Raw genomic sequence first — 16617 nt, forward strand, 5'->3', positions numbered from 1 at the left:
ATATGGTAGTACAGTCATACCTCAGGTTACAGACGCTTCAGGTTGTGCGTTTTCGGGTTGTGCACCGCGCCGAACCTGGAAGTACCGGAACGGGTTAGTTCCGGGTTTCGGCGCTCGCACAGAAGCACTAAATCACGCTTTGCACATGCGCAGAAGCGCTGAATTCGCGACCCGTGTGTGCCCAGACGCGGCGCTGCAGGTTGCGAACGTGCCTCCCATGTGGATCATGTTCGCAACCCGGGCGTTCACTGTATTTTAAATGTACAATGCAGATGTGGCTTAAGTTAAGTCTAGGACTGCTCCCCACACCCTATCCCCATAACTCCAGGCCTCCCCAGAACAAGATGCGAGGCATCGGGGCAGAGTATTATGTGTACTGGACAGATTGCGTCCAGGTTTGTTATCCCAAAACAAATGGTCACAGTTCTTAGTTATTCCAGAAGAAATGTGGTGTTCCCTTCATCCGCATATATGTGGAACACCATGAAGTAGGAATGGGGAATCTGTGGGCCACCAGATGTTGTTAAGACTCCAAATTCCACCACTTCCAGCTGGCAAGGCCTGTGGTCAGAGATGATGGGAGTCGTAGTTTAGAAACAACTATAAATTCCCCCATCCTTTCAGTAAAGCAGATAAATGGGATTCGTTTTACCAGTCATGATTCACGGGATAGGATACATTCCAGCCATAGCGCTGAGCGTCTTTGAGAGAACTTCCCAGGAGAGCTGCTTGGTGCATCAGCTTCTTAGGAATGCAACCAACGTTCACACAGGTTCCACCAAGACCCCATTTGGTTCCTGCGGAAAAACAGAAACAAACGGACGCATGTGTTCAGTGCCCCAGCCTGTCCTTAAAACGGCATATATAAATATTGTTATTATTTGAATTTAGGCCCCACCTTTCCTCCCCAAGGGACGCGGGTGGCGCTGTGGGTTAAACCACAGAGCCTAGGACTTGCCGATTAGAAGGTCGGCAGTTTGAATCCCTGCAACGGGGTGAGCTCCCGTTGCTCGGTCCCTGCTCCTGCCAACCTAGCAGTTCGAAAGCACGTCAAAGTGCAAGTAGATAAACAGGTACTGCTCCGGCGGGAAGGTAAACGGCGTTTCCGTGCACTGCTCTGTTTTGCCAGAAGCGGCTTAATCATGCTGGCCACATGACCCGGAAGCTGTACGCCGGCTCCCTCGGCCAATAAAGCGAGATTAGCGCCGCAACCCCAGAGTCGGTCACGACTGGACCTAATGGTCAGGGGTCCCTTTACCTTTACCTTTCCTCCCCAAGGAGCCCAGGGCAGCAAAGAGATACACAACTTAAAGCAAATACAACACCATCCGAAAACAGTGAAAACTTCCTAAAACCAATCTGTATTTTGCTTCATATTGTTACGTCGCCACTCCAATCTTTGCTGAGCCGCTACACGAGATTCCAGTTGGTGTAGGCGTACCTTTGGCAATGAGGCATGATGACGGCTATAGTGTATTGATCATATAAGGCTTATTCACACATTTATAAAATCATAAAATTGTAGAGTTGGAAGGGACCACAAGGGTCATCTAGTCCAACCCCCTGCAATGCTGGAATCTTTCGCCAAACATGAGCTTACTTATTGAGGGGCTCGTAGCAGCAGCACCCCAAGATGTGACAGCTTATTTCATAGCAGCAGCAACGAAAACCCAGCACCATCTTTTCTCTGCAGCCTATCCTGTGCTGCAGGGCACAACCCAGCTTTACTGTTCTTTTCTCTGCTTCCTGGTTACATCCCTTCTGACCCCAACCCCATAGCTTCCCAGCTTTCCATTTCTACCTCAGGAAGAGGCCTCACATCTGCAGTCTCACGCCTATTTCCTTTGATCCTGTGTTGTGTTAATGCCTAATCCTTTGATGCTCTGAACTCCCTAATTGTTTATCCTCCCCCTGGCCGTTCACCTCACAAAGAAGTCTGTCCGACTCCATTAACACTTGTTGATTTTGCTAGGATTGCAATGTCCAAGGCACAACTCATTCCTGGGTTAGCTCTTCACATATGCTAATTCCAGGGGGTTGACCGCGGCTAACCCCTCTCTTAAATACGCAGGAGTCTGGCTATTGCCAGTCATAACGTACTAGTTCGAATTAAATTCTAAACAATGATTAAACCCAAGCATTTAGCAACCACAGATCCATAACAATATATTACATGATGAGGGTGATGATGACCGAATTGTTTCTTACCTTTCGGAGATGGTTCCACATAATCTAACACAGCTACCTTCTTTCCAAATTGGGAAGCTTCAGAAATAAAAAGAAATCCTAGAGTTATTTTAAAGGAAAGAGTAAGGCATCACCATTAGGGTGCCAATGTTTTTTTTTGGGGGGGGAGGTTTGTTGCTTTGGTGAGTTATGTTTTGCCACTGCTTGTACCCAACATCCACTGCACCTTACTGTAATCACAGTGCATTTCATTTCATTTCACTTCATTCTCACCTTTAATTTGTATATGGCCTTTCTATATTACTATGAATAAGGCAGTCTATAAGCTGAAGAAACAAACAAGCAAATAAACAGAAAATACAATGAAGGTCACACACATCCTAAAAATTTGATCCAATACAAAGAAGCATAGAAGCATAGATATAAAATGAACAATAAAGTAATATCCAATAGCCCATTAGAGTACACAATAACTTAAATTTAGAATACAGTATTACACAATAAATTAAATAACCAAGAGCTGGCCAAGATGCTGTTCCTTTATTTTCATTCTGAATTTCAATGACGGTAACTTTGCTGTCACATGTTCCACAATAAATCAGGCCAGAGGTAACCAATGTACCATACTTTTCCGTGTATAAGACTAGGGTTGTTTTTTTTTACCCAAAAACATGGTTTAAAAACTGGGGGCGTCTTATACATGGGTAGTGGGTAGGGGTGACGGGCGATGGGTTGCAGCTGTGAGCTGCAGATTGTCACTGGCGAACTGAAGTGTGATTGGAGGCTGTGGCGACGGGTCTCTTTGTATTGGCTGTGGGAAATGGGTGTGTGATTGGTTGCTGCGTCAAGAGCTGCTATTTACTTCCGCTGTCAGCGATCGGGTAGACGCTTGTAGCAGATGCAAGTGATGGTTAGCAAGCGGTGTGAGCGATTGCAATCGTCGGTCTAGTGATTTACTGCATCCCCCCCACAAAAAAACTCAACAACTCTTCTCAATCCTCCCCCCAAAAGCAACAATTTTGGGCCATTTTGGAGTCCCCAAAATAGGGTGTGTGTGTTATACAAGAGGGCGTGTTATACACAGAAAAGTACGGTAATCTCTCTCTAGATGTTTTGGGCTATAATTTCCATCAGTCCCAGCCAGCACAGCCAATGGTTAGGGTTGATTGGAGTTGTGGTCCAACAAAACCAGGAGGGAACACTTTGGCTCCTGTGATCTACATTAAACACTATTGTTGCTTGACTCTTAATTGCAACCTCTGGGATACAGCAGAGGGGCAAAGGGCCTCCGTCCTCCCTCTCAAGCTGCTCTTTGCCTATGGCACCATCCATGTCTTCCTGCTCCTCTTCCTCATCTGACAACACCTGCCGCCCCAGCCCCCAAGCCAGTCAGGGTAGTGGGAATCACAAACCCTCCATTAAAAGCAATCCGGACAAGCAGTCGTCTGCAGCACCACAAAGGAAAGGTGACCTAGGTTCTGCTGGACCACAACTCCCATTGTTCCTGACCATTGGTCATGCTGGCCAGAGCTGATTGCAGTTGGGAGTCCAAAAACATATGGGAGAACCAGACTGGCTAATAACCCTGAGCTAGAGCAACAAAAGGATGCGGGTGTCGCTGTGGGTTACACCACAGAGCCTAGGACTTGCCAATCAGAAGGGTGGCGGTTTGAATCCCCAAGACGGGGTGAGCTCCCGTTGCTCAGTCCCTGCTCCTGCCAACCTAGCAGTTCCAAAGCACGTCAAAGTGCAAGTAGATAAATAGGTACCGCTCTGGCGGGAAGGTAAACGGCGTTTCCGTGTGCTGCTCTGGTTCGCCAGATGGCCACATGACCTGGAAGCTGTACACCGGCTCCCTCGGCCAATAAAGCGAGATGAGCGCTGCAACCCCAGCTGGCCACAACTGGACCTAATAGTCAAGGGTCCCTTTACCTTTAGAGCAACAAAAGCAACTGGGAGGATCACCCTCAGATGAGCTGCCAACTACAGTGGTGCCCCGCAAGACGAATGCCTCGCAACACGGAAAACTCGCTAGACGAAAGAGTTTTCCGTTTTGGAGGTGCTTCGCAAAACGAATCTCCTATGGGCTTGCTTCGCAAGATGAAAATGTCTTGCGAGTTCCTGCGGGTTTTCCCCCCTCCCCCCCTTTTTCTAAGCCGCTAAGCCACTTATCAGCTGATCCGATAAGCTGATAAGCCGCTAAAAGCCGCTAATAGTGCTAATCCTCTAATCCGTCAATGGGCCTGCTTCGCAAGACGAAAAAACCGCTAGACGAAGAGAATCACAGAATGGATTCTTTTCGTCTTGCGAGGCACCACTGTAACACATTGCAATAATGATTTACAGATGCAGACCTTGCTACGGCATGGTGAATTTCATTACCCCTTTTGGGCGAAAGGCCAGGCAGAGATAATGTTGGGATAACTCAACCCAAGGAGAGCCCTGCTAATAATTCGGGCCAAAATCCAACACCTTGTTCTCAAAACGGACAACCAGATGCCCACGGGAAGCTCAAAAGGAGGACCTGGGCGCCACAGTGCTCTGCCCACCTGAAATTCCTAGCAAAACAGATATTTAGAGGCATAGTGCCCCCGACAGTGGAGACAGAGCATAGTCATTGTAGCAAATAGCCACTGATAGACTATCCACACCTCTGTATGCCCTGCCTCCTTCCCTCAGGAAAACTTGATCTTTAGAGCTCAATCGGAACAAGCAGCAATCAGGTTTTCTGCGGATTGTCATTTGTTCCGATCTCAGAGCTAAAGAGCAGGTTTTCCAGGGGGAGGCGGAAGGGGGAAGGCGGAACCGCTTTGACCCATGCCTAGAAAAGTGTGGTTCAAGCGGGAAACAGTTCAGGCCACAAGTGGAAGTGTGAACAAGCCCTTTGGGCTTAATGTGAATTGTCAGCCCCTTCTTCCTCCTTTAATTCTCCTCCTCTACCCCCTGCTCTCCCACAGTATTCGTATTCCATCGATTTATAGAACGGTGCTATGATGTTGACAGTTTTATACTCGACCCCTTTTGCCATTATCCCGAGCAAAGTTAGGTTGCCTCACAACTGCGCATGATGCCATGAATTACCTTCTTTCGCGCAAGCAAGGCCGCCAGATCCTCCCCCGACGACTAGGAGATCATACTCGTGCTTCTCTGAAAGAGAGAAAGGAGAGATTTTTTTATTTATTTTAATAGCACAATCCAGGAGAGATGATGCTAAGTATCTGAAGAGGCAGTCTGATATTTGGTTGGTCTATTTTGTTATCTAGCTTAGGGCCCTCATACTTACGGGACCGCCTCTCCTGATCTGCCCCGCAGAGGACCTTAAGGTCCATGAATAATCATAGTTTAGAGGTCCTGGGCCCTAAGGAAGTCAGATTATGCTCCACCAGTGCCAAGGCCTTCTCAGTGATGGCTCCGACCTGGTGGAATGCTCTGTCCCATGAGACCAGGGCCCTGCAGGATTTAACCTCCTTCTGCAGAGCCTGTAAGACAGAGCTATTCCGCCTGACTTTCAATTTGAATTTAGCCTGATCTTTTATTCCCCTTCCTTCCCTCCCCCTCCCCTTTTTATGAAGATTACCCGCTCTGGGATCCCACAGCTAATTCTCCCCTGTTCACCTCGCTGGCCCAAATAGGACTAATTTAGCCAGCTAGCCCTGGTGATCATCTAATGTTTATTGGATGGATTTTCCCCTAAATTGATTTTAGAACTTTGAATTTATTGTTATTCACGCTTTTATACTGTATTTTATGCTGTTTTTTGTTGTATCACAATTGTGTTTTAAATTTGTTGTTAGCCACCTTGAGCCCGGTTTTCTGAACCAGGAAGGGCGGGGTATAAATAAAAAAATATTACTATTGTTATTATCTTGGCAGGGGGTGGTTACAGGTTGCTTGCCCTGTGGTACATGGAGTTGAACAGGTGCTGGGAACCTTTTGTTCTTCAGATGTTGCTGAACTACAACTCCCAGCATCCATAGCAAGCGTGCCCAATGGCCAGGGATGATGGGAGAGGTAGTTCTGCAACATCTGGAGGGCCCAATGTTTCACACACCTGGAACAGAACTTTCAGTAATTCCCTGGTTCACATATAACAGTTAACCATGGTTTAGTTTAATCATAGTTAAAGTCGACTGTCTGAACCACCCCCTTGGCTTAATTATGGTTTATTTACTATTACAAGGATTGTTCAGCGCAGTAATCTATGGTATCAGTATTTGGTGGGTCCCCGTCCCCAAGAATGCTCCTATTTTCAGCTGTAAAATTGTAGATGCTGTGAAGCGTGTCACAAATCTCTCTCCCTTCTTTTTTTTTTTTTTGCTGAGCTTCAGAATGACAGACAGAAACAGAGAGAATCACACAGAAATTTCTTTGCGATGAGCCTGTTTGTGCTCTTGCAAGGCTGTTGCAACAGTAGAAAATATTACCTCAGCTTTCCCCCACCCATTCTAGGCAGGAGCATGCAGGAAAAGTACAAAACAGCTCTAAGCAAGGACATCTCATAACCCGGCACTGAGAATCTAGAAATTTCCAAATCGAGCATGCTGAGTTAGGAAAACAATGCAGAAAATACATGTTTTAATTGCATTCTCAGATGATAAGTCATCATGAAACACAGGGAGACTCTTATGACAGGAGCTGGGTCAAAAGTGTTCCCAAATTTCCATCTGTTTATTTGTGCCGGGGAGAGGGAGACAAACCCCGCCTGCCACATATCTCAGTGACCCAAATGGTTATGAGGGAAGGGGGAAAACAGCTTTGTGGTCTGCGCTCTTTAAGACGGCCTTGGGAATTGTTTGAGAGGGAAAAGGTTGTTTTTTTCTTGAGGTTTAGTTGCCAGACAGGCCGTTGTGCAAAAAACAAACAAACACCAAAGAAGTGATTATTTTTAAGCCTGAAACATTATCATCGCTGGGTGCACAAGGGAGGAAATGAGATTTAGCCAAAAAAAACTAAACGAAAAGAAACCCTATCAACCATCAGATTGCTGAAGTTTTGCTGAGAAGCACAGACAGTATCCGAATCAAGCCAGCCCTCCCCGAGTCGCCTCAGACGGCCCCCAAAATTGGCCAGATTGCACAACAACAAAGCAAATATAGTAGAATCAGAGGGATGGAGGGAACGTTTACAGGCCATCAAACCCAAGCTAATGTGACAGCCGGCTGCTTCAACTCCTGGCTTCCAAAGCAGACTAGTTTCTCTACTGCCTGTCTCTCACACCTTTAGCATCTTCCCGGCAGGCAAAAAGAGGAAAGAGAAAAAAAGGTAAGTAGGACGGATTGATAATAGGTTGGACATTCCCTAGGTTATGGGGTGTGGCAGCTCAGTAACAAGGTGTTTATTTAGGGTGTGATTCTGTTTGCAGTTCCTATTTTAGTTTAGGGAAGCTTTTTAATGTTTAATAGATTACAGTGGTACCTCGGGTTACAGACGCTTCAGGTTACAGACTCTGCTAACCCAGAAATAATACCTCGGGTTAAGAACTTTGCTTCAGGATGAGAACAGAAATTGCGTTCGGGCGGTGCGGCGGCAGCAGGAGGCCTCATTAGCTAAAGTGGTGCTTCAGGTTAAGAACAGTTTCAGGTTAAGAACGGACCTCCAGAATGAATTAAGTACTTAACCCGAGGTACCACTGTATTGTATTTTAATATTCTGTTGGAAGCAGCCCAGAGTGGCTGGGGAAACCCAGAAAGATGAGCAGGGTATAAATAATTTTTTAAAAAATTGTTGTTTTTGTTGTTGTTGTAGATGGGCAGGGTATAAATAATTTTTAAAAATGTTGTTGTTGTTGTTGTTATTATTATTATTACTACAGTGGTACCTCAGGTTAACTGTTCTTAACCTGAAGCACCACTTTAGCTAATGGGGCCTCCTGCTGCTGCCGGAGCACGATTTCTGTTCTTATCCTGAAGCAAAGTTCTTAACCCAAGGTACTATTTCTGGGTTAGCGGAGTCGGTAACCTGAAGCGTATGTAACCTGAAGTGTATGTAACCCTAGGTACCACTGTATTACTATTATTTTAGGGGAGGGCTGCAGCTTAGTGGTGGAGCACCTGGTTCACATTGCGGAAGGTCCTGGGTTCAAATCCCCGAAATCTTCAGGTGGGGCTGGGTGAGACCCCCTTGTCTGAAACCGTGGAGAGCTAAAGATGGTCAGTGTATAAGACAATATTGAGTTGGATAGACCAATGGTCTAACTCTGTTCCTATGTACTTAGTATTATCAGAATAACCGTCTATTAGATTTCTTACCTATCCTTCACCGCAAGGTCCCAGGGGAGGTGAAAAAATATAAAAATGCAAGATTAAAATCGGTTAAGACAGTTGGCAGTCAAAAGAATATACCGCATTGCAGGAGGTGCAAGAGAATCTTCCCTTGCAAGGCTTATCTCTATAAACACAGACTCAAACTGTGAACACACATTACACTTAACGCATATGGCTTTCCCCAAAGAATGCTGGGAACTGTAGTTCACCCTCACAGAGCTATGGTTCCCAACAGCCTTAACAAACTAGATCCTTTGGGGTGAGTCAGGTGAGTCAGCTCAGAAGCAGATCCTGCTGTGGTTCGAAGGGACCTCCCCGCCAAATTAGCAATGTTGATAAATACCATATTCAAATTGCTACGATCTTTTAAAAATGGGTCTAACTGTATTTTGAATGTTGTACCACCGCAGTGACTAGATGGGTGCTCACATCAAGGAAACCCCCCTCCTCCCAAAAAAGCTTTCCTGAATATAACAGGTTTTTTAAACTAGATTGTTGTTCAGTTTCATTACTTTTGTACTTGATCGATTAAAGATTAAAGTTGTGAATTGCTCAGAGACAGTGGTTAATTGGGCTGTACAGTGGACGCTCCGGTTGCGAATGTGATCCGTGTGGGAGGCACGTTTGCAACCCACAGCGTGCGCAACCCGCAGCGCCACGTCTGCGCACGTGCAGGTTGCGATTCAGAGCGTCGGCGCATGCGCAAAGTGCAATTTAGCGCTTCTGCACATGTGCGTCCGCTGAAACCCAGAAGTAACCCATTCCGGTACTTCCGGGTTTCGGCGGGTCCGTAACCCGAAAAAACGCAACCTGAAGCGTCTGTAAGGTATGACTGTATATGAATGTGCCAACCAAAACAACAAATCTCCCCATAAGCATAGCATGGTAAGCGCCATTAGACAGTGGAACAGACTCCCACAAGAAATGGCGGACTCTCCTTCCTTGGATGTTTTTAAGCAGAGGTTGGATGGACATCTGTCGTGTTTTAAACAAGCTGAGATTCCTTCATTGCAGAGGGTTGGACTAGATGACCCTTGGGGTCGCTTCCGACTCTACAATTCTATGATTTTGTATCAGGTAAAAGGCATGTCTACAATAGTTCTCCCTGACATCTACACAGGAAAATTTACAGTCATACCTCGGGTTAAATTTGCTTCAAGTTGAGCGCATTCGAGTTGCGCTCCGCGGCAAACCGGAAGTAACAGAGCTAGTTACTTCCGGGTTCCGCCGCTTGTGCATGCGCAATGCTCAAAATGACGTCACGCACATGCGCAGAAGCAGCGAAAAGCGACACGCGCGTGACAAGACGTGCCATCACTAGATACGTTTACCTCTAGATGTGAACGGGGCTCCGGAACGGATCCCGTTCGTATCTAGAGGTACCACTGTATTTGCAATAGTGCATCTAGTCGTGTAAGTGAACACCTGCAGTTTGAAGAGCTACAAGACAGAAACAGGTTGATCCCTAGAGTAAGAACTAGGCCTTGCCACCCGGATAAAGTAAACAGTAATGTTTGGAACAACCTCTTTGCCTAGTCAGCTGGAGCGAGTGCGAATCACAGCCAGGGAATCAAGCAAAGAGCCTAATTGCAGTTGGTAGATTTTAGATAACAGAAGAAAGGTACATGGGCAGGTGAGTGAAGATGTGATAACACTGGTGGACTTTGTGACAAGGCCCCCCACAGAAGCACCTTTCAGAGAAAGGATGTAATTGTGCAAGAAGGTACCATCCAGGCAACACAATTATTTCATAGCTGACACTTTTTAAGCTACTACAGCAAGAGAAAAGCCCTTGTGGAGACTTGCATATAGGCCTGTTTTGCAAACGCAAGTCAAACCATGGTTTAGTATGAAGACAGGAAAGAGATTACCTGGCCTTTGTGTTACTGAAATCCAGGCTTGCGGTTTACTTTTCTCCAGACTAATCACAACCTGTAAAACCCAGAACAAGCCGGGAGCCCACATGTTCACACTAAACCATGGTTTGGCGTGGAGTGCTGTGGAAGCAAGCACACAAACCAATTGCAACATATCCTATTCTGGACAGAGCACAAAACACTGGTTGGTCTTTTAAGATGTCACTGGATTCTTGCATTTTATTTCATAGCTTGGAACCCTATGATTTGCAGGTCTATGTAGATGGCAGGCCATCAGCTGTTGACAGAAATCAATTATTTGTATTTACAAATGGGTGCTTTGTTGACATAATCCTCCCGTGTGAAAAAACCTGAAGGATTTGGGCCTAGCATACTTTAAGGAGCACCTCAGACCTTTTATCCCAGCTCAGTCACTGATATAATTCAGCACAGATAGCCATCTTTTATGTTATAGAGGCCTAAACAGCCTCAAATAGAATTTGGGCATTTTAGGTTGTGGAACATTCTTCCGGCAGAGATGCGACAGGCACTCTCGCTTTTGACTTTCAAGTGTCTCTTAAAAACCTTTTTATGCCTTTGTAGAAGTTTAACTTTTATTTTTGAATAGCCAGTACACCGCTGTGCATTTTTATTTTATCTTTTAAATTGTGTTTTAGGGTTCAACACTGTACACCGCCTTGATATTTCGTATTTCTGGTGGTACAGAAATACTTTGGCAAACAAATAAAACTCTTCCCTTTGCACTGCTAAATTAATCTGAGGACTGGCAGATCCAAAAATGTATATAACCATCTTAGTACCCACTCATCATTTTTGTGTGTTATTTCTAATTTCTTGATAACTTAGGCGCCAAGGCAGGAAGTACAGGTCACCCACTTAAGATATGTGCTCTAAAACACCCTGCCTATAATTGGCAAGGCAGACATTCAACAGGTGGAGCATTCCAGGCACTTGGTTTGGACCCCTCTTCTCTATCCTGGCAGAAGTCTAACTGATAGAGCATGGCATGGCAAGGCAGGCATTCAACGGGTGGAGCATTCCAGGCACTTGGGTGGGACCCCTCTTCTCTAACCTAGCAGAAGTCCAACTGGTATATATGTATATATATATATCTCACATAGCTGTCAACTTTTCCCTTTTCTTGCGAGGAATCCTATTCGGAATAAGGGGATTTCCCTTAAAAAAGGGGAAGCGTTGACAGCTATGAGATATATATCTATATAAACACACACCCTGCTTAAGTGTAGGGAAAAACACAAAGCAGGTCCCCCCGCCCAAAAAAGATAAAGCAATAAAAGTATCCCTTAAAAAATTAGGACCAGTTAAAAACATACAGAAAGTTAAGACCACAATAAAATAGACTAAAGCTGCACAGATTTTCTAAGCGTAATAATGACCATTGCTGGCGGCTCTTTTTCTTCCCTGCCTCCTACTGTCGTGGCTTAAACCGGTGGTGTAGCAGGCAGGAATTCAACAGATAAAGCCTCCCCCAAATAGGGGAGAATGCAAAGGCGGAACCCCAGGCTGGGAAGGCTTCCCCGGCTGGATTCCTGCCTGCCAGGGTCCTCTCCTCTCCAGCCCAGCTTTGCAGAGGCGCCTGCTCCGTCTCCGCCCGCCTGCGACCCCCGCCGACCATGGGGAATCCCCGTACCTGAAGACAGGGCCCGCGCTGTACGGCAGAGCCCGGGCTTGCGTAGGAAGCGCGGGCTCGCTCGGCACAGCGCCGCCATGCTGCTGTACGGCAGCCCAGCTTCCCCACGAGGACCCCGGCCTCGGATCAGGGGCTGCCCGCGCGAGTGCCTGGCTGCCTGCTCGCGCCGCCTCAGACGCCCCGTCGCCGAGGGAGGAGGAGGAGGAGCCAGGCGGGCGGCGCGGAGAAGGGTCGCCTTAGGTGCCGGGTAGGTGAGACTCGCGGGGGAGGAGTCCGCGGTGGGAAGGGCCCAGCCCAATGGGTGGGGCCGGGGAGGGAGGGGCCAGCCACCTCTCCTCTTTCCTGGCAGAGGTTCAACTGGTAGAGCACGGCTTGGAAAAGGAAGGCATTCAACAGGTGGAGCACTACAGGCAGTACAGTGCACCCATCTAAGATACGTGCTCTGAAACACCCTGCCTATAATTGGCAAGGCAGGCATTCAACAGGTGGAGCCTTCCAGGCACTTGGTTTGGGCCCCTCTTCTCTACCCTGGCAGAGGTCCAACTGGTGGAGCATGGCTTGGCAAAGGCAGGCATTCAACAGGTGGAGCATTCCAGGCACTTGGGTGGGACCCCTCTTTTCTACCCTGGCAGAGGTCCAACTGGTGGAGCATGGCTTGGCAAAGGCAGGCATTCAACAGGTGGAGCATTCCAGGCACTTGGGTGGGACCCCTCTTCTCTACCCTGGCAGAGGTCCAACTGGTGGAGCATGGCTTGGCAAGGCAGGCATTCAACAGGTGGAGTGTTCCAGGCACTTGGTTTGGGCCCCTCTTCTCTACCCTGGCAAAGGTCCAACTGGTGGAGCATGGCTTGGCAAAGGCAGGCATTCAACAGGTGGAGCATTCCAGGCACTTGGGTGGGATCTCCTTCTCTACCCTGGCACAGGTCGGTAGACTAGGGCTTGGCAAAACAGGTGGAGCAATCCAGGCACTTGGTTTGGGGCTCTCTTCTCTACCCTAGCAGAGGGTAGAGCACTGCTTGGCAAAGGCAGGCATTCAACAGGTGGAGCATTCCAGGCACTTCATTTGGAGCCCTCTTCCCTACTCTGGCAGAGGTCCAACAGGTAAAGCATAGCTTGGCAAGGAAGGCATTCAACAGGTGCAGCATTCCTTTGCGCAGATAGTAGGTTGGGAATGGCTGGAAGGTGGTTGTTTTTGTTTACGCTGCATTGTTTGTGTGATTCTGCTTACTAAGACGGACTTGTGGCTCTTTAGTCAGAGCACATCACAAGAGGAACAGGAAGGAAATGATGTCTGTGCAACCAAAGACAGGCATAGGCAAACTCGGGCCTCCAGATCTTTTGAGACTACAATTCCCATCATCCCAGACTACTGGTCCTGCTAGCTAGGGATGATGGGAGTTGTAGTCCCAAAAAGATCTGGAGGGCCAAGTTTGCCTATGCCTGTCCAAAGATGTTGATGAACTGTAGCTCTATGACTTTGTCAGATCCCCCATGCCTCCTTCCCAAAGCCCAGTGCCTCCTTACCCAGCTTTAGGAAGGCAGCATGAGGGCTGCGGGGACGTCAAAGGTTGCCGAGGGCCACCAAAAAGCCTTTGAGGCCATGTGTTGGGCCGCCCTGAATTCTAGACAAAGGTCCCAGGTTCCGCCATCCTGATATATGAACTGACAGACAACCCAACCTGAGGGCAGTCAGCCCTGTATAGAGTAGTGCATTTGAAAACATGTTCTACCAAAATGGAACCTTAAATCAAATCCTTGCGGGCTGCCTGGGTTACTCCCAGCATTCCCTATTGCTGCAACTTGACACAAAAACCCTGCACAAACACTATGCAATAGAAAAAAAGGTAAATGGACCCCTGACAGTTAGGTCCAGTCGCGGACGACTCTGGGGTTGCAGTGCTCATATTGTTTTATTGGCTGAGGGAGCCGGCGTACAGCTTCCGGGTCATGTGGCCAGCATGACTAAGCCGCTTCTGGCGAACCAGAGCAGCACATGGAAACGCCGTTTACCTTCCCGGCAGAGCGGTACCTATTTATCTACTTGCACTTTTGACGTGCTTTCAAACTGCTAGGTTGGCAGGAGCAGGGACCGAACAACGGGAGCTCACCCCGTTGTGGGGATTCGAACCACTGACCTTCTGATCGGCAAGCCCTAGGCTCTGTGGTTTAGATCACAGTGCCACCCGCATCCTTATATGCAATAGAAAGAAATGTCATTATCCCTACCCCATCCTCTGCCATCGCTCTCTCTCCCGGTGCCGGATTTTCGTATAAGCTAAACAAGCTATAGCTTTAGGACCCCACTCTCTTGGGGGCCCCAAAAAAAATTAAAGGGGAAAAAAACCTGGATGTACATTTCCAAAATATAAGATAAAAAACAAATAGAATAAAACCTACATACAGCAACAGTGTTTTGTGTTGTGTAGGCTCCTAAGATGTAAGCAATGGGCCCTGCCTGCTAGCCTGCTCCCTAAAATATCACTGGTTTGCTCATTTCTATACAGTATATAGGGTGCCTAGGGTGAGTCTTTGTAAACTGTGTTTCTAAAGGAACTTTTGTTATTGCCAAATGCCAGTGTGTCTGCATTATTCAGTTTGTTATGAATAAAAAAGTTAGAGCTTAATAATTATTTCACTATTAATATACTTCTTCTTAATTGTAGTTCACTATTAATATACTTCTCCGTAACTGTATTTCAGTTCCAACAATTACTTGATAAAATACATATTTTGTTATGTGAAAATGGCTTTAAATACCTATTAGGTCCATAAATTACCATATAGCATATATTCAACGCAAAAAACCAGGCACAATTTGTTGTTGACAAAGGACAGCTGGACAAATAAAGGGCCCCATTACCTTAGGTAGCTTAGGGCCTCATCAGACCTAAATCCTGCCTTGCTCTCTCTCCTCGCTTCCCCCCCAATATCAATAACAATAAAGCCCCACACCGAATGTAAACGAACTGTGAAAAAGACTCGATTAATTGAAAGTGGAGACGCTGTATGTACTTTCCCTTGTTTATTTGTTTGCTTTGTAACACAGAAAATCTTTAATAAAAATTAATTTCAAAACAGCACGAGTCTTTTCATATGAAATTGTATTTGCCACGCAAGTAATCACCTTGAAGACAGTTATCTTGGAGGTAATTACTTGCCTGGTACTGATACGGCAAGTGCAATTTCGTATGAAAGAACTTCACCTCCACAGAGAGCGGAATAAATTCCTTCCATCCATTCATGTCCAAGAGCAGTTCTTTGTTGGCCCAATTTCCTGTGCATCAAGGTGACGTTAAAGACATTAGAAGCTTTGTGGGCACAGACGGGATTTAATTTCACCTCTGGCTCCTCTTTTCAATGTCAATACCTGGCCATATAAACATATAAAAGGTTGATTATAAAGGAAGGGAAATGTTGGTGTAACTTGATCCAAAACCCTTAGTCTCTTCCAGCATTGGTCTTTGCATGTTGAAAGCCCAGCGGCTTTGCTTAGTCATGGATTCATCACATTGTTATCGCTCGAAACATTTGTTGAAGCAATGTGTCAGCGTGGACGCCGTGTTGTGAAATGTACACTGCGCACGTCTAAAAAACAGAGAGGGGTGGATCGTTTTGCCCCTTTGATGGAATTGTTGTTGCACTCCTTTGCAGAGTTATGCAGACTTACCAGTTCATAGAATATTATTGTTGTATCGCTGTTCATTTAATCTCTGTACCACTTCATATTTTTAAGGGAGGGAACAATCTCAAAGCGGTTTACAGCCTGCATTAAAACAGCAAACAATACAATCCAGAACAGAACATTGCTGAAGAAAGTCAGATATAAAGTATCTATTTAAAGCAATGTCATTAACAGGAAAAGGGATGCGGGTGGTTAAACCACAAAGCCTAGGTCTTCCCGATCAGAAGGTCGGCGGTTCGAATCCCTGCGACGGGGTGAGTTCCCGTTGCTCGGTCCCTGCTCCAGCCAACCTAGCAGTTCGAAAACACACCAGTCAAAGTGCAGGTAGATAAATAGGTACCGCTCTGGCGGGAAGGTAAATTTCGCCAGAAGCGGCTTAATCATGCTGGCCACATGATGCGGAAGCTGTACGCCGGCTCCCTCGAGCAATAAAGCAAGATGAGCGCCGCAACCCCAGATTCGGCCACGACTGGACCTAATGGTCAGGGGTCCCCTTACCTTTAATTAACAGGAAACTAAAATATTATCTTAAATGTTTCAAAATGAAACATTACAAAGGAGGTCAAGTACAGAATGCACATTTAACGCAGCAAAGTTAAAGAAAAATATATATCTTAAAACAGCTCAAAAGGAAACAGGATCAAACTAGAGGATGGTGGCAGGGCTGTGTCCTCAGATCAGGAGAGTCATGAATAAGGTGCTGATGGCTGTCTCACAGAGGCCTCCACCACTCACATTGTTGTCATAACGGCACTTTCGACCACTGGTCCATGGGGCTGTTGTTTTGTGACCATCAGCCGCTTCTGCCATTGTTGCAAGTGGGGCAGAAGTGAAATTGTTGATGCAGATGTTGTTACAGGATCAGTTCCAGCACTAATTTAATTCTGGGTGTTTGGATGCATCCTATTACCGTATTTTTCGCTCCTTAAGACACACTTTTTTCCTCCTAAAAAGTAA

At 46.5% G+C, this 16617-nt stretch overlaps 2 protein-coding genes across 2 annotated transcripts in view; one reads left to right on the forward strand and one right to left on the reverse strand.

Annotated features, from left to right (window-relative positions):
• TXNRD2 (thioredoxin reductase 2) overlaps positions 1-12114 on the reverse strand; it is a 67902-nt gene extending 55788 nt beyond the window's left edge. The window contains exons 1-4 of the mRNA XM_083479058.1: positions 11979-12114; positions 5269-5334; positions 2209-2265; positions 653-797 (exon numbers count right to left, since the gene is read on the reverse strand). Coding sequence (XP_083335184.1) covers positions 653-797; positions 2209-2265; positions 5269-5334; positions 11979-12057 — 347 coding nt within the window. The 5' untranslated portion in view covers positions 12058-12114. The remainder of the gene's footprint in view (positions 1-652; positions 798-2208; positions 2266-5268; positions 5335-11978) is intronic.
• Positions 12115-12138: 24 nt separating this feature from the next.
• The window catches only part of COMT (catechol-O-methyltransferase), a 37425-nt gene continuing 32946 nt past the window's right edge, over positions 12139-16617 (forward strand). Inside the window, exon 1 of the mRNA XM_083479083.1 lies at positions 12139-12225. The gene's annotated coding sequence lies outside the window, so the exon portion shown is untranslated. The remainder of the gene's footprint in view (positions 12226-16617) is intronic.

This window comes from Podarcis liolepis (genome assembly GCF_965112155.1).
Source record: "Podarcis liolepis genome assembly, chromosome: 15".
NCBI lineage: Eukaryota > Metazoa > Chordata > Lepidosauria > Squamata > Lacertidae > Podarcis > Podarcis liolepis.